Here is a 25,034-nt window from a genome sequence, read left to right as displayed (position 1 = left end):
TAGTGATCCTTCTACGACTGCTGATTCTTCTACTATTAACGTCGCAGGTTGCGAAGTTTAACTTCTCCCTCGCGGAGGGACTCCATGCACTATTTTTTTTTTACTTCCCTTTTTTATTTTTGTAATAATTAACTGTTCTGTGATGAAAAGTTAAGTAAATATTAGTAGTTTAGTATAGTTTGAAATATGTTGATTTTAACTCTGTTAAAAGATGCATACACCCACTAAAATAATGAATGGTGTTTACCGTATTGAAATAATATTCTGACATATTTACTAATTTAATTCCCTTTAATTGATAAGATCTTCTATTTTCAATCGACTCTACTCTCCATTTAATTTGAATAATATTGCCCATTTCGCTGTACATGTTTATTAATAATTTATTTAAACAAATATTTTTTACAAACATTTCTCACTTGCAATAATTTAAGCTTTCCATATTTTTGTTAATAATTGTCTTTAAATATATAGGACCTATAGGCAACCACAAATAACACAGGTTATCCGGTGCAATAAAATTATGATGGCTTCTCTCCCGTATGTGGAGAAACACAAAAAGTATTGTAGCTAAAATCACTCTTTCAAAAATCCTATGGGATGTCCAATTTCATGGGTAGACAACGCTGTGAAAAAGCTGGACTAGTTGCCATGGATAGGAAATGTTGGAAATTGCCGTAGCTGAAACGGCCAAGGGCTGTTGTGCTCATAAAGAAGAATTGTCTTTCAAATTCTAAATTAATCTGCTAACTACAGATAATTAAAGCATCGTCATTTGGCATTATAACAGCAGACCAGTTTTCAAGGTTTATAGCATCCTTAAAACATTTAAAATTTCGCATTCGTGATTCTGACTTGTAAATTTCATTGGTATGTGTTTCACTTTTTGCTCTCTGATTAAAAATTAAACGGAAGAAGGCAAATTATGTTAATTCTTATCTACTATACTTAAAATAGAAATATATTTTTTATTTCATCAGCAACAATTTTATCTTGGGGCCCCAGTTGGGCTCATAATGGGTCCTATATGAAAATACTCCGAAAGACCAATATTGGAATGTCTAGATTTTTCATTATTGGTCCTATATAGGGACTATATTAGCTGAATAATGAATATAAAATATCGGGAGAATCTGGCAGTTCTATGTAGGTCCGATATTGGTTGTAAGGTGGCTGTAAACGAGTGAGTCGTACAATTCTATATAGGGTAATATCTTAAAATATCGATCCTTTGAACCCTTATTGAGCCAAGATTCGTGAATACTAGTCCAATGAGAGTCCAAATTATTTTGCTGCTAGGGATCATTTTATTTCTTCATCGAATTTTATTGAATAGTAAAAACCTCATTATCAAAGAATTGAAGGTATTTTCATCTATTGAGGCTTACAAGACTTACTTTTTAATAAATGAAAAATATTGGTTTAGTTTTTTAAAATTGCGTTTATAACCCCTTTACTCGAGCAAGCGTTTAGTTTGTATATTATAAAATAACAATCATGCATACATTTCATCCTTGGAAACTTAAACCAAATTGAATATTCATGTCTTAAATTTTAAGTATGTCTAAAAATTTTAACAAATTTTTTGAAGACAATTTAAATGAAAAATGAGTCAATCATTCGATGCAAACTCAAAACTAAAGCATTTAAAAAAATGTGTGCTGCGTCTTTAACTTATTACATGCTGTGAGAGATGGTGTTTACATTAACTGTGGCTTACAAGAGCTTAGTTCTCAAATATTTTTAATTAAAAAAATTTTCTTCGACTTTTGGAGATGCATTAACACAAGTATAATTTTAGTTTGCATTATACTATAAAAAAATATTTCATATACTTTTTATTTTTCAGGCTCTAACACATGTTTCCTCCCTTAAAACTGAAACCAATTTGCGCATTCACATCTTATAACTAAAATGTGTCGAAATTTAAATTTAAAACAAGACAAAAAATTTTACATTACCATATATATATATATATATATATATATTGTATACTGCTAAAATTTGTTAAATAGTGAAATGTACTGAATGATATGGAAAATAAAGATGAAACAAATATGAGGAATGCATTTATTAATGATATGACATTTATGCTAGTTTGATGTGCTATAAATAATTGTGAATAGACATGCAGTTTAAGATGTATTTGAGCACTTTATATGACTTGTGACATATTGTACTTTATGTACACGATGACTATTTTCAACATATTTCTTTTTATTAAACAAATCGTACTTTGGCTCTCAGTCCTTTTCCTTCCATTTCATCATCTGCAGCTATTAGAATAATGAATGTTCCTCCCCGAGATGTCATTTTGGTACCTGGTTCTATGTCTGTTCCACAGTAGCTGAAAGTAATTATTAGAATTTTATTATTATTTTTTTAATATCAAGTAAAGGGAGGATAAGTAGACGTCAGGTATTGTATTGTGAAGCAGGATGAATGTGGATTAATTAGCCGCTTCTGGTATGCAGCAACTTGTAAATGAAGTACTGTTAAGTTGCACAAAACACAAAGCTTTATTGTTGCAGGAGTAATTTTAAATCCTAGCGTAGGTTTCACACTTAGCGCAACTTTGAAAAACATCGCAAATGACGCTTGTCGCCAAACTGTTGCCAATGCCGAAACGACTTTCTCACGCTTGTTGCTAAGAACTAGCGTGGAAAAAAATATAGAAAATAGTAACTTGAAAATGGCAAGTACATAAACATACCTTGAAAAAAAGCTTATAAATAAAAGAAAAGCAGTTACCCACTGATTCTCGCCAAATCTACAACTATAGATTGCTGACTTTATCACCTTCAAAACATTACTAATCTCGCCAAATCCGCCGTATAAAACCACCGTTTTTTAAAACGCAATAAAATTTCCCGGGTTGTCTTATATTTGGAGAAACACTTTGGGTTATCGCCAAGTTAGTCGCTGTGATGGGTGATGTTTAATTTATGACAACCCGAGTATTTTACTGTACCTGTTTTAATTACGTTTTTGTGTTTATATATATTTTTGTAATGTTTATGTATATTTTTTTATGTGTTTTAATTATATTTTATTGAATTTTGTTTTCGGTGATATTTTGTTGACAAGTAAGCATGAGTGCCGAAAAAAATAAATAAAAGGATCCGAGCGTTATCGCCCGCCAAGCGCCGTGTGAAGCGTGGAGATGGCGAGTTCGTATCCTGGTCGTAACCCTGGATGTATTTGTTAGGTCCGCTTATAAATTGTTCTATCTATCCTTCTACATGACGAAGGGTCCCCCTGCTCGCTAACGCTCGCCAACCTCCGAGAATTGCTACGCAATCCTATGTGGTTCACGCCTTGAACCATGGCGCGCTGCGCTCGCTCGCCAATGAACACAATGTTCTAGCACAAAGACATAGTATATTATCATCAAAGACGTAGTATTTTATCATCAAAGACATAGTATTGTACTTATGTAGAAGAATTCTATCAATGTTCTTATTGGCTTTTAAAAAAATTATTAGCTATTTAGATTGTACATGGTGAAAAAATCAAAACATTAGCTAAATGAGAAACATATTAGCAAAATAAATTATCAAATATTGCAGTTACTCATCTAAATTCAACTAAATGTGTATAATAAATTAGTTAATGGTAGAAATTCTGAAAGTTTTAGAAATTTTTTTTATTATTTAAAAATATAAACTTTAAACCCTAACTTTCCTTGTGAGTTAATAACCCTAAAAAAGTCTTTCATTTTCAAGAACACAAACTTTTTTTTATCGCCAAATGAAATATTTTTTGGTGATCAGCATTATTGAAATCAATTTCTATATTAATTAACATTTGTGATAAAGTACATAACATTTTAGAACAAAATAAGGATGTTTTACATACAATAAATTAAAATGCATGACTGTTAGCATTACCCGAGAAATACCACGTGGAGGTCACCATGCTGCATTTCTAATCGGGGAGTTTTGATTTTGGCAGTTCCCCTTACCTACTGCCAATAGAAGTTTCAATTAAATTTTTTCCAAAAATCATTTTTTTCTGAAAAGCTCTAAGAAATTAACACTAAGCATTTAGAATTTCTTTGAAAACACAATTATAGATTTGGCATCTTGGAGCAATTACTGAAAGGCTGTCAAATGACTTAACTCCTGACAGGCCAACATGAAGTTGTCCATGACTAAAAACTTGTGACTTATTTATAGACTTTCTCAAAAGTCTGACCTTGTGACTTATTTATAGTCATGGAGAAGGCCAGCCTAATTAATTCCTAATTGAGTTTAAATTAAATATTATCATGTTTTTAGGGCATGAATCTGAATTGAACAACCTGATAATGCTCTCTCTGGTTATTGTTTCCGTTTTTAAAAGCGCTATATGTTGAGCCACCTCATGTGACATTTGCCATGTTATATTTTTAGCAGCAATCATTGGTCGATTTTCTAACGTTGCCATTCGGGGAGTTGTAATGAGGCTTTTTTTTGGTGCCGTGTAAGAGAAATATATATATAGATAGTGAAATAAATCGCTATTTTTGTTAAAAGGTAGTAGTTTTAAAAGTATCTTTTACCTATTTTTTTAATAATAAATATTAATTAATTATTTCTGCAAAGCAAGTTAGGATAAAGGTTTCAAATTAGCTGTTGTATGTACCAATAATAAATTGGAAAAAAAAGTTTATTTTCGAAAAACGACACTAATTTTAAATGGTCATATTTAAAATTAATCGTTTAATTTCTAAAATATCTAAATTTTTTTAAAAAAAAGGAATAAAAATGTAGATAGAGTGATTGAATTACTTACAATGTTCCAGTATAATAATCAGTATTTCTTATTTCAACTCTTTCGTTAACGCAACGCCCATAAAACGAACTAGATTCTTGTTGCAATCTCTCCCTGAAGCTGAATTCTTCAAACTCTACTTCGACTTCTTTCCGTCTCGGTGCCTAAAATAAAATGTGAAATTTATATTTACTTAAAGTTGTTTTTTTTATTTTTATTTACTTATTTTTTTACATTCATTTTTTAGTTCCCTTTGTTGTCAAAATATATTTCCAACGTTAATGTGTGTTATTTATTTCTGAAAATTCTAGCAGAAAATGAATTAAAACAATATGCGCATGAGAGGCCACTGTCTACGGCAGGGATGGGTAAACTTTTTTGGTCGGGGGCCAAAAATTGAGAAAAAAATTGCTTGGTGAGCCAAGTAAAAACTTCAAAATTTAAATTTAAAAAAAAGCGATATTTAAGTTTTAATTCAAATATTTAGTGAGATGAATGAAATTTCGATTTCATTTTAAAAAGTTCCTTATATGAGGTTCAAAGTGAGATGTGCTTACTTTAAGAAACGGGGCTAAATGCTTGTCTGTTAGTCTACTTCTAAAATGATTCTTCAAAATGTTTTAATGACGATTGTTTAAATGATTTTTTAAAATGTTTAGTTGAAAGCTCTTGTTCACATATATATAAGATTAAGCAAACACAGCACTGATTTTCTGGGCATGAAATATTAAGATTTTGGATACTAGCTTTTGGTAATGATTTGTAAAACTCAAACATTGGCATAGTTAGAAACAACTGCATCACATGATTGCTAGATTGTCCTCTCGGTGGAGCTTAAAATGCGCAGTCTGCCACATGTGAAGCATAATTCACCTATATTAGATTCCATAAATTTGCTCCTCGAGAAAGACAAACGCTAGTTGGAGCCAATCTACAGCTATTCTATAAAGAACTTCAATATTTTACCAATTGAAGCTCTCTGTGCTATTTCCATCAATTTATGTTTTGTAGAACAAAAATAGAGAAAGTAAAAAGGTCATCAGTACTTTGTTAAAAAAAAGAAAGAACATAAATAGCTTCAAACAAAGTCGACAAGAAAATAGATGCATATTTTTTTATATTTGCCCTTGATCGGCAAGTTAAAATTCCATCCGTGGGCCGAATAAAACCTTCCGGTGGGCCACAGTTGGCTCGCGGGCCGTAGTTTGCCCATCCCTGGTCTACGGGCTGACAATCCAAATTGCTGTGAAAACCTAACAAATCGCTACTGAGGAAAGTGAAGTAACGAAAAAAGAATCAAAACAAGTTTGATTGCCAGAGAAAATAGAAATGGTTTTTAAAGGGGTTATGAAAAATTTATAAGGTCGTGGGAAGCATACAAAGTAATCATGGTACAAATAAAGGGATTTGTTTAAATAAAGGTTCGCATGAGGTCGAGAAGGGAGGCTGACACTGGGGAGCTGTGAATAGTGTATTAGTTCATTTAATAATTTTTCATCTAGTTTATTTGAAGTTATAAACACACAATTTATGAATTCATTTATTTTTGAGTTCTGAAGTTCAAGTTTACGTCTGATTTCTTATTTAAAATTTTTGAGATCCTATTACCTTCCTACCAAAAAGAAATGGTCTTAAAAATCAGATTAATTTTCGTTAATAAGCTAAATGAATTTCTGTATATGAATCAATCTCTATCTCTACACGATTTGAACTTAACATTACTAGAAAAAACTGTTCCTACAAAGGCTTGAAAACATTTCCAGGTTTCACCAGGTAATCAAACTAATTTTAATGTTTTTCATCTCCCCTTCCTTTCTAGCAATTGGATAGATTTGGTTAGCGTTTTTATTTTTATTTTCCATAGTTTAAATATTAATTTGCGATTCCTATTGTATATTCTTTTTTGAGTACATTTTTAAAAATATTTTAAACATATATATTTAAGACACGACGATTGCGAAATACCTGTATAAAATAACTTAATGTGCGAGCTTGGATTTCATACTATGAAAATTTCATTTGTTTCGAAAAATATAAAGGTGATAAAAGTTGACATGTTTCGGGCTCTCAAAAGTAAGCAGAGAATGAGAAAATGAATTTATGAGAAAAATATAAAGTGTGAAAAACAAAGTCATTTTTTTTTCTGTGGCTTTTTTTTTCGTTTCGCTGTTACAAACTTCTATTGTTTTCCTCATTCAGGTCTGGTAAGTCATGACAACGGGTGCCTGTTTTTGAGAGCTCTGAGCATGTCGAATATTGAAGCAAATTAAGTTTTCATATTGTCAAGTATATCCCCTTTAGTTTCTTGGAATTATGCATTTAAGATGGAGGAAAAAAATTGAACAAAAGTGCCATTTGAATATTCGTCCAAACAGTAACCGAACGAATTAGTTGTCACGAATGCTGCTAGTGTTGCCAATGAGTTTGGAATGGCAGACTATCTGATATAAAAAAAACTTCGGTCGCTCCAAAAATATACAACTAGGAAATAACAGTCGGGCTGCTTCAGGCGTTCAAAAAATAGGCGCCCATTTTCAAAACTTGTGAGATATGAATGATAAGAAAAAGTACGTATATAGAATATAGAGCGTAAAGTTGCCAACGAAAAAGGGAAAAATAAAAGTGAGAAACAAAACTAGAAAAATCACCATTGCCGAGAGAAAAAAAAAGAGAAAAACTGAACAAGAAGAGCAACAGCGGCTGGCAGGAGCAAATCAGGGAAAATTCATTACCACGCGCTATGGAGAGGTTGTGAGACACTAATATCGTTAACAAGGGAATCAGCATTCATATGAATAAAACAAGATTCCAGGACATCAAGATGAGCTGGTGTGACTTACTGTTATAATCCAACTGCAACTCATTTCAGGTTCTTTTCTTTCGGGAAAACCAGGAGTTTCAATTATTGTTTCATCTGTTATATTTCCTCCACAGGGTGGATCCTCTACAAAAATGATAGACATTAATTTATTTCATATGGGATAGTTAAAGAGTTTTGAAAAAAAAAAAAGAACTCACCATAGTATGGTTTTACAATGTATTCACATAGTTCCCCTGACGTGTGAGGAGGACAGACACAGGGACATGGTCCACCCTCACCTTCTCTGTATGGACCAAGATAACCACCATTTTCACATCTTTGTCCCCGATTCGGGCATTTTGCTACAAACACATCAATCGGTATCTTCATCAAACTTATATTTTAAAACTAAATTAATACAACTTTTTTTTTTAGAAGTTCAAACCAAGAAATATAACACCAGGCTATAGATTAATGCAACAAATAAAAAATACTTCTTCAGATACTCACAATCGCATCTGTACATCGAATTGATAATTTTGGCATCTCTAAAGCTTACGTCATTTCTTTTCATGCCAACTAATCTTTGATAATGAGGATTGCGACTGACGACTGTGTTTCTTTCGAACATGCGGCTGCTGAAAGCCTGTGAATTAAAAATTGTGTAAAGATTACATGTATACATTAGTAGTTTACATGAGATTACATATATATTATAGATTGTACATTATACATATAGCTGTTCCGCGATTACCTCCCTCAATTCATATTTTAAAAAATATTATCAAAGAGGAAATGTAAAAAGTATACATATTAAAGGTTGAAGATCAATATTTATACTAAAAAAATAAAATAAAAACCATACCGAAATCTAATGAAGCACTGCTGGGGAAAGTGAGACTGAGAACGTCGAAATCTGTTTGATTGCTGATGGGGACATGGAAGTTAATAATTATAAAGACCTCCGATTATCATCGAGAAACTAAACTGCTAACGTTATTCATCGCCATTTTCAGATTTGTAAAGATACTTGTTACGTCAAGCGCTCAGGTATCATAATTTTGATCTAGTTGCAGTTGTATGTCATTTTGATTTATGTTGCTAAGTTAACTTTCAAAAAATTCTATGGCTGGCAACAGCATTTTTATTTTTTAAGTAGTTTATTTTTACTTCTTTCGGAATTCGTTCTTTTTTCGAGAAATGTTTTATAACCTAACAGAGTTCTTTGCCGATTGTTCCCTCTATATGTGAAGAAAATAAAGTAAATATTTAAGTGCTGTGAAAAGAATCTTATTTAGTTGAACAAAGTACTTCAATACTGACGGCATTTTTGCTTTTTACCCGTTTAAATATTAATTCCAAACCCAAAATAAATAAACTTATTTATTCTTTTTCGAAGTTATACTTCTTATGCGACTTCCAACAAGGTTGCGTTAAACGTTTAACGCTACATTTTTGTTGGCCGGGAAATCACGTGGTAGGATCCAATTTTCCCTCATTCATTTCATATTGTTTTGGTTCTCACTAGCATAAAAATAATTAAAGTATTGTTTTTCTATAAATATTTTTTTAGTTTGTTTTGATACACATATAATTTAATAGGGTAGTATTTTTTGTTTTCAAATTTAGTGGATAACAATTGTAAAAAATGAGTGAAAACAATCCCACGGACAATGCGACGGATTTAAGGTTATGTCAAGGTGCGTCTCTAGTGAATATCAATTGATTGTTTGGTTTTCTCTTCTGAAATTACATTATGACGCATTCACATATACAAATACATTTAAATATTAATGCAAATACATTTTCCAGAGACGACGAGGTAACCACAAGCACTTCCACTTTTTCAAGAGGTCCACGAGGGGAAAATGCACAATATTACCGTGATTACAGAGCACGGAAGCGAGTGGAGCAGGAAAAAGAGTCGTTGAATAGAACTAGTGATCCTTCTACGACTGCTGATTCTTCTACTATTATCGTCGCAGGTTGCGAAGTTTAACTTCTTCCGCGCGGAGGGACTCCACGCATTATGTTTTTTTTTTTTTTTTTTTTTTTTTTTTTTGACAAGGATTTGAAATTCGTATATTAAGGATAGTCATTACAGAACTCCCTGTATAAAAATAGTTGAAAAACAGATAATGAATAACGTTGGTGTTGAGAATGAACGACCATATATTAACATAGAATTCCTTACCTGAGCATGGTAATGCATGATTGATGTTAAATCATATTCCACGCCATGAGGATTGTCCAGACCGCGCCAAAACTGAGGGCGACCTCCTAATGCTATATTTCGCCATAATACTCGAACATGGCGATCTCTGTCCAGTCTTGACTGCTCATGATTGAGTCCTAGTGCATGTCCGACTTCATGCACAACGACATATCTCTATAATAAGAAAAACAAGTTCAAGTCAATTTAGTTTAAACTTGCTCAAAAATGACATTTTAAGCATTGGCATTACAACTTTGAAATTAAATTGTTCGGAATTAAATTTCTATTTAATTGTTTAACCGTCAAACTAATATTTTATACAAGTATGAACAGAAAGATGATGCCGGCCAGGTGGCCGAGCGGCTAGCGCGCCTGACTGCGAAGCCATTGGCTGCGGGTTCAAATCCCGCTCTGGGCATGGATATTTCTCTCTACGTGTTGTCCACTGTTGTGTGTGATGCGTGAATGTGGCCCACCCTATAAACGGGTTTGTGGCAGAGTGGCGTGGGTAATGTTGCTCGCCTCCGTGACTTTGGTTCACAGGTGCCCACTGGGTTGTTGTTGTTGTTGCTCATTTACGTCGCACTAGAGCTGCACAATGGGCTATTGGTGACGGTCTGGGAAACATCCTTGAGGATGATCCTTGGACATGCCATCACAATTTTGATCCTCTGCGGAGGGGATGGCACCCCCGCTTCGGTAGCCCGACAACCTGCACGCGAAGTCGAGCACTTTACGGTAGAACAGTATAACGAGGACCAATACCGCACATCCTCGGTCCCTACGCTGGCTGATCCAAGTGGTCACCCACCCGCACACTGACCGCAGCCAGTGATGCTTGACTTCGGTGATCTGCTGGGAACCGTGTCTTAACGATCAGTCCACTGCGGGACGGTGCCCACTGGGTAACGTGAGATGAGTAACAATTCCGGCATCTTCTAAGGCGAAGAATAATGTTCAGTGCCTGCCATTTGAAAAAAAAAAAAAAACAGAAATATGATATAATCAAAACTAATGTAGTTCTGATATTTCTCTTACTTCCAACTACTTCTTTCTTACTCTAGCATTTGTTAAATTTCTCACAAGTAAGTGATTTTGAAAAGACTCATAATGATCATTTAAGGGGTGCTTTTTGTGAAAGAAACATCATGGTAAACAGGTTAACCACCATGCTCACCAGATCGGTTACTAAGCCGAAAGACACATTGGCTATTATGCCAAGAGACGCTCTAAAGGAAACCGAATTTTAAAGAACTGAGATGCAGTGGAAACATTGCATTGCCATTTTGGACTTTAATTGGAAAAACTAAGAATAAAAATACATTGTTTAAAAATTTTACGAATATTATGCTTTGAAATAAAAGCATGACTCTCATATACTAGTTAATACAACATATTTGACACATTGCACTAGCTGTAGCCGACGAAGTCATGTATGTAGTCAAGTAGTCATAATCATGTTTGAGTCGAGATATTCCATTCGAGTACTTCCATAAGATTTGCAAATTTGAAATTGTACTGATATATTACATGAGACTGTTTTTGTTTTCATATTATTAACGTTTAAGTAAATAAAATGTACAATATTACATTTTTTTTTCTTTTAGAAGTTAAGGTTGGGTATTATTTCCTGCACTGCGGATTTGTAGCATCACTTTTTTTTTGAAAAAAAAAAAATACTTTGCTAAATTAACATTTTGAACTTATTAAAATAATTGAAATGCAAATGATAAATATTTTTGATTTAAACTTGTTGTTAAGGTTCAATTTATTAGTAACACCCTTTCATGGTGTTACATTTTGAATAAAAACAAAATTTGATCTTTTGAAGTAATTATAAAATAGTTTTTTAAATAATTTTTCATTTAGTAGAATGGAATATTACTACACATATTCTATTGCATTATTACATAACAAATGTATGCTTCAAATACAATAGCATTTAAAGCATACATTTCTGATGGTCTGCACCAACAATAGGGCAAAATCGGTAGCCTCTGTCCCCAAGGCGACTAAATATGAAAAGTGACGATCGAAAATTGTTTTGTAAGCCGCCATGTGCTCCAACACATTTGCTTTCAACTTCTCGTATAATTTATTTCAGGGAAAAGCTGTAATTACAGTTAATTTTATGCTGATGTAATATTTCTGAGGGACTGAGTTTGGTTACTAATGGCTTCATTCGAATTGGAGCAAATTTTTTTAAAATTTATTTCTGATAATATTTAAGAATAATTTAATTAATATACACAGTCCAGTCACATTAATGTGACCACCTGTCAAAATCCAGAATAACCACCTTTGGCAGAGCGAACCGCTGCGTGACGTGCAGGAAGAGAGTCAATTAGGTTTCTGAAGGTGTTCACTGAGATGTTAAGCCATGCCGACTCCAGTGTCGTGGCCAGCTGCGCTAGATTACGCGGTTGAGGATCCATGGCGCGAACAACCCGATTGAGGTGGTCCCACAGATTCTAGATTGGGTTTAAATCCGGTGAGTTTGCTGGCCAGGGGAGTATGGTAAATTCATTCTCGTGCTCTTCGAACCACGCACACACACTGCGAGCTGTATGACACCTCACATTGTCCTGCTGGTAGATGCCATCATTCTGAGGAAAAATCATTCGCATGTAGAGGTGGACATGGTCCGCAAGGACAGATGCGTACTTGTGCTGATCCATCGTGCCTTCCACAATGATGAGTGCACCCAGTGAATGCCAGGAAAACATCCCCCAAACCATAATGCTCCCTCCTCCAGCATGCAGCCTTCCGACAATTGTTGCAGGATGTTTAATTTCAGACGTTTCACGCCGTATACGCCAACGTCCATCTGTGCGATGGAGCATAAAACGTGATTCATCGGATAAAGCCACCCTTTGCCACTCTGTGGGAGTCCAGTTGAGGTACTGGCGTGCAAATTCCAGCCTTCGTCGCCGATGAACAGCAGTCAGCATAGGTGCATTAATCAGGCGTCTGCTGCGGAGGCCCATGCGCAGCAACGTTCGCGGAACAGTGGTTGAGGATACACTCTTGGTAGTTTCTTGGTTCATCTGGGTGGTCAGTTGCTCAACAGTTGCACGTCTATTCGCCTGAACGCATCTCCGTAGCCTTCGTTCGCCTCTGTCATCTATGGCCCGTGATGCACCACATGTGCCACGCTGCTTTGCTTTGTATAGTGCCATTTTGCCATGCATGGTATACTTTTACCACGGAGGCACGCGAACAGTTCACAAAATCAGCCTTTCCGAAATACTTCCACCCTTGGCCCGAAAGCCAATAATCATGCCCTTTTGGACGTCGGATAAATCGCTACGTTTCTGCATTACGCCAACGATTGAAATGCTTTCAGATGCCTTAGGACATCCTATATATACAATCCACTGTAATGCGCTGCCACCTGCCTTCTGTGATTGGTTATTTCACGTAGACGTCGAAAGTAGGTAGTGGTCACATTAATGTGACTGGACTGTGTAACTTCATGATTATGATAGTAATTATTTCAAATTTATTTCGCAACGAATAAACTTTGTCTTTGTTGATAAACATAAATTTATGTCGAATTACTGGTTTAAAAGCTTATGGCCTAAATTAATCAATTGAATACGTTATAAACGTTATCAATACTTAAATTTAATATAGATATGTCAATAAAATTTTATTTTCCTCAATAATGAACCATGTAGTGTTTAACACATTTTAAGGAATGTTTCAAAAAACTGCTTTTCATTAATAAAATCATTTTTTAATGGATTGGAATACTCAATTTTTGAAAAAGTGACCACATATTTTTAATAATGGCCATACATTTTCAAAAATGGCTACATATTTTCAGAAGTTGGCACAATTAAAACTACTACTATCGGCTACTGGCCGGTAACAAAATTTTTAAATTTTTATCCTTATTATTTTATTTTTATCCTTTCTTAATAATATCCGCAGGGGAGCAAATTTTTTTTCTGCTGCATGGGATTTTTTAAAACCGATCTTAAATATATTCCTAGCGCTGATTTTAAATCTGCAATCGGTTTTTCCTTTTCTGAGCTACAGTTTATTTTTGAAGTTATACTTCTTATGCGACTTCCAACAAGGTTGCGTTAAACGTTTAACGCTACATTTTTATTGGCCGGGAAATCATGTGGTACGATCCAGTTTTCCCTCATTCATTTCCATATTGTTTTGGTTCTCACTAACATGAAAATAATAAAAGTCATAAGAGTATTGTTTTTCTATAAATATTTTTTTAGTTTGATTTGATACACATATAATTTAATAGGATAGTATTTTTTATTTTCAAATTTAGTGGATAACAATTGTAAAAAATGAGTGAAAACAATCCCACGGACAATGCGACGGATTTAAGGTTATGTCAAGCCACGTCTCTTGTGAATATCAATTGATTGTTAGGTTTTCTCTTTTGAAATTACATTATGACGCATTCACATACATTATTAATACAAATACATTTTCCATGGCGAGACGATGAGGCAACCTCAAGCACTTTCACTGGTTCAAGAGGTCCACGAGGGAAAAATGTACAATATTACCGTTATTACAGAGCACGGAAGCGAGAGTAGCAGGAAAAGGAGTCGTTGAATAGAACTAGTGATCCTTCTACGACTGCTGATTCTTCTACAATTAACGTCGCAGCTTACGAAGTTTAACTTCTTCCGCGCGGAGGGACTCCACGCACTATTTTATTTAAATGACATTTTTAATTTAACTTTTTTAATTAATTAACTTTAAAAACGTCATATAAAGCAAGGGGTCATATAAATATTGCTACAAATTTATAGGGGAGAAATATGGCTAAAACTATTTCGTCGTGTGCTTTCGAGCAAGTCATAACAAGAAAGTATCCCCGGCTGCATATGACAACATTTCCGGGAATGATACTTCCCATGAAACTTTAATTCTGATGATGCGCCTTAACTCCCCTAGAAATTTGTCGCAACATTTACGTGACCCCCTGTTACGTATGACATTTATAAAGTCGTACATGTTGACAAAAATGGAATAAAAATGTCATTTAAAAAATCTGCATCTTCAGGAGCAAAACTTTAGATTTTAAATCTCCATACCCAAATTAGGCAAAATCAATTATTTTTTTTTTATAAATGCAACAAAAGCTTGGTTCCCCGGTGTTATGTGTCAACTGTTACTTTTGTCAACTGTTGCTGTTACTTTTGTTTTTTTGTAGTTGCTTCCTTCCCAAGCAGCACAAATTTCATTTAAGACATAAAAACTGGTCTATATACCTTTTCACACCTGTTTCCAATTGAAAGATCTTGGCCAATTAATGGCAATAAATTTCTTCCCATGGACGACCAACAACTGTAAAAGGAAAGAAAGGTAACTTCAGTAGCTTCAGAAAACTCGTCAATAGAATTTTCCTCTTTAAGTAGTCATTAAAGGAAATTATTTTTGATGAGTTTCATCAGCATTTTTCATGAGTACAAAATTAGAAAAATTGCTTTGACACTTACCCATTTCTGTCACCCCTGAATCGAACGTACCACAACTGTGTAGTCCTTTCTACGAATCGAACGCATGTCATATTTTCCCAATGCTCCATAGCATCTCTTATCGCTCGACGTCCTAAGGGATTGAGCGCTATGGAAAGAAATTTAAAAGCAAAATTTCAAGATTAATGAAACTTTTGAGAAGACAAATAAATTATTTATAGCACTGGACGAGGAAAGTTCTTTTTTACGAGATTATTAAAGTATTCAACCAAAGAAGAGTTTTAGAAGTGGTTCCCAACTTGTTTTAATACATTCTCTCCCCTTTTCATTACCGCTATGGTTCATTCTTCCTTTTAAAAATTTAAAACTGATTTGCATTCAGATCATATCAGCTCACAAATCATATCAGGTCATATCAGCTATATTTTTTCAGATTTTGAATATTTCTTATGCAAAACACATTTAAAATAAACGAATATGGGTTAAATATTAAGCAACAAAAGCAGGAATTTTTTTCTTCTTGCTTTCATAGTTTTTTTATGTTAGCAAACTAATTATTTAAGTGAAGTAAATTAATAAATCGGCTTCATTTCCGAAAAAAGAATTATTATAACGAACTAATGGGTTATTAGTCACTTTTTGTTCATTAAGATGTTCATTAAGTTCTAGTTCATTAAGTTCTTGTTTGCTGATTTTTAAAAATATTACTGCTAAAATGTAGAAATTAGATTATCTAGCTATTGTATACGATAATTTATGTTGATTGATTAAAGTGCAAACAAAAATTTTTCAATTTTCGAATTCCTTATGAAATCTGCAAACTACCTAGATAAACAGCACATTACCTACTAGACACTTTTAAAAGTGACAATAAGATCTTTGTTGGAACAACAGCAACGTTTCTGTACTCTTAAATTAACACAACGTTATTTATTTATTTTTCGCTGTCTGAGAAATCAAGTTATTACAATTATATGAGCAATTCTACAAATAAACGCCAATTAGGCGGTCAAAAAAAGTTTTTTTCGGGGGGGGGGGGCATACTATTTTTACACAAATTTTCTTCTTTTTCACACCATAAAAAGGCAAGAAAAAATCGTGGACATGAAATTTTTTCTTTGTGACATAATTTTAAATGTGACATATTCTTTCTGATATACTCAGAGAAATCTGAGCCATTTATTCAGATAAAACGATTTTTACATAAATATTATATTATTATAATGTCTCTCTAAAATGTATTTATACTGATTTCATACTATAAGATTATATATTAGTATAAGAAACAAAAATAAAAAAATTTAATTAAGTTCGTAAATTGAAAAAATTGGGAAAAATTTAAAATTGGTATTTTGTCATTTAAAGTATGTCACAATGAAAAAATTTCATGCTCAACATTTCTTCTTGCTTTTTTAGGGTGGAAAAAAGAAGAAATTTCATGTAGAAATAGCGTGCCCCCACCCAAAAAAAAATTTATTTTTGTTTGGCCGCCTAATTTGCGTTTATTTGTAAAATTGCTCATATGAGCAATTCTACAAATAAACGCCAATTTTTATACTAAAATATAATCTTATAGTATGAAATCGCTATAAATGCATTTTAGAGAGACATTATAATAATATTATATTTGTGTAAAAATCGTTTTATCGGAATAAATGGCTCAGATTTATCTCAGTATGTCAGAAAGAGCATGTCACATTTAAAGTATGTCACAAAAAAAAATTAATTTAATGTTCACAATTTTTTCTTGCCATTTTAGGGTGTCAACAAGAAGAAAATTCATGTAGAAATAGTGTGCCCCCCCCCCCCAATTTTTTTTTTTGGCCGCCTAATTAGCGTTTATTTGTAGAATTGCTCATACAAACAATGCATCAGTTGATAGAATCAATCATCAATCCCTTAAGAAACAATAATACATGGAATTTTTTTTTTAATGTTATTACCATATTTTTCAGCGTATAAAGGATCAAGTCAATAAATACAATCAAACAATCAACAAATTAATTGATAGAATGAGAGAAAAAGACGTTTGAACTTTATCGATATGGAAACAGTTAATGCGTTTTTAGCGGAAAACACTTGATTCCGAATCTTTCGCGAATTATCGTGGTCAATCTACCGATAAGCCATAATAACGACTCTCGAGCTTTAGCGGAAATAGTACCGCTTGCAATGTAACTTCAAATCAATTCCTTTGAGTTGTTTTCCTTTGTGTTGTTTTTAATGCTACTTGCCAACCAGGATGCTTGCTTGGTGAAGCCAAGCGAATTTTAGGCCGAGGGTGCGTTTCTTGTTTTTCAGTGGGGCCTTTTATGGCAAGGAATAAGCCTGTTGCCTCACACACGTCACAACTCGTTTATGGGGGGACTCATTCATAGATTCATTCATTCATCCACAAATCATAATTTTGACATGAGCCAGAGAACGTCCAATCTCCATTTCAGTACCCCCACAGGTATGATTTGTTATGGGAACATGGACTATTTTGTGTCCCGGTTGATTTAACGTGCATTAGACATCATTTACTACACGGGCCGCTGGGGATCGAACTCACGACCTTTTCAACATGAGCCCAACGCCCAACCAAACAGGCAATCTCGACCACTGCTTTTATTTATAACATACTTGAAGAGCCTGACTAGCAAATATTAGTCTTCACAAATGATGCTTTGATCGCAAATAATAATGCTCTAAACGTTCTTTCTAGCAATTTTATGTAAAATTTGAACATTAATAAGCAAAATTTTGAGACTAATTTATCTTCAAACGCGTCTTTTGTTTAGAGGAACGAATTTTAAATTTAAAAAAATCTATCTTCCAAAATATTAAGGTTTTTATTTTAAACGAACTAAATAAATTTCGAACTGCATGAATTTAATCAAAAGCAGTATACATTCAAATTCATTTTTGAAGATATAATGAAATCTTTATCAGTATCTTCAAATCAATCATCTATCTTCACATAATCAAGATTAAAATCATTTTTAAAATCTGCCGCAGAAATCAATAAGTGTAATAAGATAGAACTCATCCTCCCTTTTTACTTACAATAATGCAAGGTGTAATAAACAGTTGATCGAGGCCAAAGAGCTAACAAGTTGATGGTCCCTTTTCTGTGGGATAATTCCTTATGATCATCTGCATATTTTGGAACGACAATATCACCTTCAACGATCCTTTCACCGGTTTCCGTGAATGAAGGATTTCCACCAAAAAGCATAATCTTAAAATAAATAAATAAATTGTAATTTTTTAATAATAAATAATAATAATAAAAACAATAATAATAAAAAATAACAATAAATAATAACAATAATTAAATAATAATAATATTAAAATAAATAATTGAATAATAATAAAATAATAATATTAAAATAAATAATAATAACAACAACAACAACAACAATAATAATAATAATAATAATAATAATAATTGAATAATAATAACAATAATAATAATAATAATTATAATATTTGAATAATAATAATAAGAAGAAGAATAATTGAATAAAATAAATAAATAATAATAATAATGAAATAAATAATTGTAATTGAATATTTTCGAAGATAAATGCATGTTTGTTATTATTAAGGAGTGTTCAAATGAACATAATTATTTTAGAAAGTTCATTTATGGGCGTAAATTTACGCAATTTTAGGATTTGGGGCATTGTAATGATAAGCCATATTATTTCTTAAATGCTGTACAATCTTCTTCGCATTGTTTCTGGATATGTAGTTAAAAGTTTCTGTAATTTACCTAGACAATAGTACAATACACACAAACATCCTATTGTCTACTCAATTGTAATAATTATTTCACCAAAAATAAATAAATAAACAAATAAAAAAAAACACTTATAAAATCACACAGCTGAACAATGCGAAAAAGTGACTGATCATTAGAATACATCAAGCTATTAAAACGAGAAACTCAATCATTATTTTATGATTCACTTCATATTTAAAATTCAAGAAAATAGTTATTTAGCTACTATATTACCTGATCATTTGCTATTGTTTTCAAGTCTTCTTTTGTTTTCAAAGCTTCAACCTGCAATCAAAACAAGTGCTTATATAATGAATCTTAGGGCACTTAATTAACTTAATTTTTGTGAAGTTAAGAAGCACGAAGCTCTAGTATGAGTTCTAGAAAAGTTTTAATTGAATGGGCTTTCTAAGGTTACGCAATTTCCCCTGTCTCCTCACTTTTCCAATTTCCGCTACCATAGTTTCAACAAATCTTGTTTTTTCCCCAAGCCAATATTTTCTAACTTTTAATGAAACGTACTGCAGTGAGGGAAAATCAAGATTTACCGAAACCATGGCAACAAAAATGGGTAAAGTGTGGAAAGAGGGGAAATCACGTAACCCTGAGACGCCTATTCTATTTATAAAGAGCATAGAACCATGTTAAAATATGCTATCATGTATAATAATGTATAATCATGTTAAAATATGGTATCGTGTATAATAATGTATAATCATGTTAAAATATGCTATCATGTATAATAATGTATAATCATGTTAAAATATGCTATCATGTATAATAATGTATAATCATGTTAAAATATGGTATCATGTATAATAATGTATAATCATGTTAAAATATGGTATCGTGTGTAATAATGTATAATCATGTAAAAATATGCTATAGTAATAGAAAGAACTTATTTTAGAATTGTATATTTTTGCCCTTGTTCAATAAAAAAAATAAAGTAAAAAAATTAATAATAAAATAAAATTAATAATGAATTAAAATCAATAATAATAAAATAAAAAATAAGCAGTTTAAGAACGTTAAATTTAAAGTAAAATTTTTATATAAAAGTTATAATTGTATTAAATTCATAGAAGAAATGCTTTTGTTAGACAAAAAGACTACCAAGTCGAAATTATCTAATCTATTTTTAATATCTTAAAAAAGAACATGATGCGTTCGCTCTTATATAAATAATTATATTTAACAAACCATGCTTAAAAGCTGCAAATGTAAAATTCAGTTTTTAATAAAATATTAGCTTACTAAAAATTATATTTATACGATTATTAAAATTCTATTTTGTTTCATAATTTCAATTTTTTATGAGTTTCTCATATATTTCTGAATTTTTTATTCTTTTAATATCTTACGAACTCTTTTAAGCGGCAAAGCTATACACTCAAATCTCAAGAGACGTGTTTTAAATGTTAATAAATCCCATATCTTAATCTAAATATTTTTTAAACGGACTCTATAATTAATAACCATGAAATATGTGCTATGTTCGTGTGATTTATACTAACTTCAGTTTAACCCTTTGTTTAAACGGGAGAACAAGTTAAATGATCTAAAACTGAAAATAAAATATTTATTAATGAACTTGTTTCACTACATCCTATAACTTTGCTTATATTATTGCTCGCCATATAGAAAATTGACATATTTTTCCTAAAAATAAAATTATTTATAATTGTCCCATGATGCTCGTGTGTTTCATGGTTTTCATAATATGTATAATTGGTACCCGACGGCTCAGTGGATAAAGCATTGAGTTATTATTTATTTATTCATTTATCTAAAAATGTCTTTTTTTTTCCAATGGCAGATTCAAGCCTATCCAGCTTCAGATCGATGAGTACCAACATGTCTGGAAAATAAAGGCAGCTAGTGCGCAATGCTGACCACATAGTCACCATCATAGTCTCGAAACTGAGGAACACTTACACTCCACTGCTCTCTTGCCTACAACGATCTGCTACGAAATACTTTATTATAATAAATATATAATACTTTTTCTTATTATATTATTAATATATAATTTATGTAAAATAAAGAAGTGAAAAATAATTGTAAATTACTCCGTTTTCTCTGTCTTCGCCGTCTATAATATAGTCTCCATCCATGTCTTCCTTAGCCGCCGGATTTTGAAAATTGGAATTACAGTTGGTCCTTCCATGGTCATGAGGTTCATACAATTCAGGCGGCAAATTGTACGTTTCTTCCTGCATGAGACAAATCATAAAATACATTAAAAATTTGACATTTTTATAGAAATAAATTTTTTTTATATTTGTTTATCATGAAAAATTATTATTCGACAACATTTCTGAATTGTAAGTTTTAAAACAACATATAGCGTTATGAATTTAATCTATTAAAATAATAAATAACATAATTTCTCTATAGCTGAACATTAACATTGCAAATAGATTTAGTAGCTGCAAAGTGGTCCTGCATAATGTTAAGGTTAATTGATTTGTTACTCAATTTTGCACAAGAATGCTTTATGCACCTTGCATTAAAGCATTTAAAAAAAGACGTAAATATTCAACGTTTTTTTTGCACAAAGTGAAGTAAAAATTTATAATGTAAAGTGAACACTAAAATTATGGGAAAACGATTAAGTTACACTAGCAAAATAATTTCAGGCCAAAATAATACTTTATTTTAACTTTAGAGAGGTTTGATAGTTAAATATGAATTATTTAATTCCCTTTTGAACTATTGCTTAACTATTGACATAAGAGTGTATTGGGATTTGAGAAAAAATTCTCATTTACAACAGGAAATGATAATTTTAATATTGTCATTACTCGTGAAAGATATGAACTTTCAAATTATAAGCTTGGACCTTCATTGGACATTCAAAACTATTGATAGTAGCTTGTTTTTAACTATTTTAAAACGTCTACCGAGAAAAAAAAGTATGGCCAAAAGTTCAAGAATATGGTGAAATTTACCGTGGTTTTGGCTCTTGGGAACATCTAAAAGCGAGAAAATTTTTACAGCAGCGCTGAGATAATTATTATGGTAATCTTAACAACATAATATCTTATAATATGTGTTACAATTTGGTGAATGTGGTAAAATTTGGTAATTTTACCATGATACCTTAGAGTGTGGCAAAAAAAAATCTTTATTCTGTTAAATTTACTTTTCAGTTTTCATTTTAGTTCAATTTACTTTGGTATTTTTACTAAACAGGTGTTAATAAACAGTATAATTTAGAAAATAATAATTTATGATACACCAATATCATATGAAACGAAAAATCATGGAATGAATGGTTCAAATGCTGTAATATTTTAGTTTTAGGAACCAGAGTTATTCATTTTTTACCAGTATTTTTTTGTGTAGACTTATTTTTTATGTAAAGAAGATCACATAAAAGTATAAATAAATAAGAACTCATTAAAGCTGTTAACAAATTTGTGTTAACTATTTGTTAAGTTATGAAACAGTATTCTGGTATTGTCACATAAAAATATAAATAAATAAGAACTCATTAGAACTGTTAACAAATTTGTGTTAACTATTTGTTAAGTTATGAAACAGTATTCTGGTATTGTCACATAAAAATATAAATAAATAAGAACTCATTAGAACTGTTAACAAATTTGTCTTAACTATTTGTTAAGTTATGAAACAGTATTCTGGTATTGTCACAAAAAAATATAAATAAATAAGAACTCATTAGAGCTGTTAACAAATTTGTCTTAACTATTTGTTAAGTTATGAAACAGTATTCTGGTATTGTCACATAAAAATATAAATAAATAAGAACTCATTAGAACTGTTAACAAATTTGTCTTAAATATTTGTTAAGTTATGAAACAGTGTTCTGGTATTGTCACATAAAAATGTAAATAAACTGGTACTCATTAGAGCTGTTAACAAATTTGTCTTAACTATTTGTTAATTTATGAAACAGTATTCTGGGAATGTCATTTTTAAGCAAACAAAAACATCTGCCTAGAAACTCAAACAATAATCATAGTATTCTCTATCCGGCTTTGGCTATTAAAATAATAAGTCTGACTAACAAGGAAAATTTTCTAAGTGCAGTCCGTCTATTGGGCTGAATTTTTTTAGGTTCTGAAATCATGTTGTACACGATTCATTTTTTCTGTTTTGAGGAAATTTTTACGTTAAAAATTGTCAAAACTACAATTTTTTTCTTGATTATGTCTCCAACTTTGATTCATTCTGCAGAGGAAGCGCTTTGTTCGCTATAAAAGAAGACTAGCAAGACCTCAATCCTCAATCAGAAATTTTAATACTATTTGCGTTTTAATATGATAAATTTAAAAAAAAAATTATTTGAAGAATTTGAATAAAAATTCAATTGCTTTGAGTGATGACTCCAAATGCTCCAGCATAATTATGCATTTTCCAAACATTTTGTTTTATTGTAACAATTTATTATCGGAATTAAAACTAACGAAAATTCGTTTGAATTTAATATTTATTTTATATGTATCTTAAATGCCGACCAGGTGGCCGAGTGGTTAGCGCGTCTGACTGCGGAATCGATGGTTGCGGGTTCGAATCCCGCTCAGAGCATGGATGTTTCTTTCTCTCTTCTCTGTGTTCTATGTCCTTTCTCCTTTTTGTGTGTGATTGTGCGAATGTGACCCGTCCTATAAACGGGTTTGTGGTTGTGTGACGTGGGCGACGCTGCTCCACCGCCGTGGCTTCACCACAGGTGCCTACTGGGTAACGAAAAGAGAGTAGCAGTTCTGGCATTCCAGTGGCCAATGGGTCAATGTCCCAAGTGCCCGCCATTGAAAAAATGGTATTATTTATCGCGTATTTGAAAAAATTTCATAGATTCTTTAGTATTTTTTCTTCTTTTGCCAAGCTTGCAATTATATTTCTACAAATAATGTGAAATAGACTAAATATTTAATACATATTATTTCATTACTGAAAAAATTTGTACTAAAAACTGCGGCATAGAAAGAGATTTTTTTTCTACAATATATAGAGATTATATTGAGACTAGTTTCTAAAGGTTTTTGGTAAATTCTGATAGACAGTTTCAAAACTTAAAAAATTAAATGGAAAAAGACAAACATATTTTTTTTGGCAGTATTTAATCTTTTCAAAGAAAAATTATCGTTATCACTGAAATGTACTTCAAAAATGTATTGAAATTACGAAAGAGAAAAAAGAAAAAAAAAAGAAAAAAATAACAGTGATAAAATTTCTCAATTATTACTTACAGGATAATCTACACTTTCCTTGGAAACTTCATCTATAGTGTCGGCAACAGGAATTCCAAAAATCTATAATTAAAAGTTAAATTATGTTGATTAGTAAAGCTAATAACTTATGAAATATTACATTAAAATATTCTTACGTTTATGATTAATTTGATTAATACCGACTACATAAAAAATAAATTTCGATTGCATGAATTTTCTTACTCAATCAACTAGAGAGTTTAAGACAACAGAACTAAAATGAATGTTTTCCTAGAAGGCACAGCATCAAGAAGGCACAACATCAAGATGTACTTATTTTCCTTCCTTACTTTCCTTTTAACCTTTTCCTTACTTCTTAAACTGATTTTCTTTACTTTACCGATTTTCCTGACTTACTTTCTTTTTAACCTTCTTATTGCTCATTTGCCGATTTTCCAAGGTTTTTTTTTTTTTTTTTTTTTTTTGTCGTATGCTTGTTTAGGCAGTGGGGGTGCAATTGTTTCGGTTTTTCAGTGGCGCCATCTATGGCCAGGAATTCGACTTCTGCCACGTCATTCACACAACCACAACCCGTTTATAGGGCGGGTCACATTCTCACACAAAGGCAAGGATGCAAGGACAGTTCCCTGCCTCCTACACTAGCCGGTCGGCTCCAAGGTTTAACAAGTATTGGCTGACGTTAATTGATTAAGAAGAATTCGCACCATGATACTGGAAAAAAAATTAACTGAACTAAATTGCTTCAAGGATAATTTTAATTGCAAGAGCAATTTCAGAAGTAGTTTGGGAAGTAAAGAATGAAAATGGCTGGTATTTATTTTGAAGATCTTTTTAG

At 31.9% G+C, this 25,034-nt stretch overlaps 1 protein-coding gene across 2 annotated transcripts in view; it reads right to left on the bottom strand.

The window, feature by feature from the left end:
• Nucleotides 1-2,056: 2,056 nt before the first annotated feature.
• LOC107449664 (blastula protease 10) overlaps nucleotides 2,057-25,034 on the bottom strand; it is a 54,322-nt gene continuing 31,344 nt past the window's right edge. For both annotated transcript variants that reach the window (XM_087157711.1, XM_043056261.3), the window contains exons 3-14: nucleotides 24,218-24,280; nucleotides 21,071-21,214; nucleotides 19,233-19,283; nucleotides 18,278-18,452; nucleotides 15,251-15,377; nucleotides 15,023-15,098; nucleotides 9,750-9,944; nucleotides 8,066-8,201; nucleotides 7,774-7,917; nucleotides 7,596-7,699; nucleotides 4,777-4,919; nucleotides 2,057-2,347 (exon numbers count right to left, since the gene is read on the bottom strand). In XM_087157711.1, coding sequence (XP_087013837.1) covers nucleotides 2,221-2,347; nucleotides 4,777-4,919; nucleotides 7,596-7,699; nucleotides 7,774-7,917; nucleotides 8,066-8,201; nucleotides 9,750-9,944; nucleotides 15,023-15,098; nucleotides 15,251-15,377; nucleotides 18,278-18,452; nucleotides 19,233-19,283; nucleotides 21,071-21,214; nucleotides 24,218-24,280 — 1,485 coding nt within the window. In that variant the 3' untranslated portion in view covers nucleotides 2,057-2,220. The remainder of the gene's footprint in view (nucleotides 2,348-4,776; nucleotides 4,920-7,595; nucleotides 7,700-7,773; nucleotides 7,918-8,065; nucleotides 8,202-9,749; nucleotides 9,945-15,022; nucleotides 15,099-15,250; nucleotides 15,378-18,277; nucleotides 18,453-19,232; nucleotides 19,284-21,070; nucleotides 21,215-24,217; nucleotides 24,281-25,034) is intronic.

The sequence above is a fragment of the Parasteatoda tepidariorum genome, chromosome 2 (assembly GCF_982258835.1).
Source record: "Parasteatoda tepidariorum strain Cologne lab strain chromosome 2, Ptep-v5.0, whole genome shotgun sequence".
NCBI classification, from domain to species: Eukaryota; Metazoa; Arthropoda; class Arachnida; order Araneae; family Theridiidae; genus Parasteatoda; species Parasteatoda tepidariorum.
Note: the sequence above shows the minus strand (reverse complement) of the source record. Positions and strands in the feature narration are given on the sequence as shown.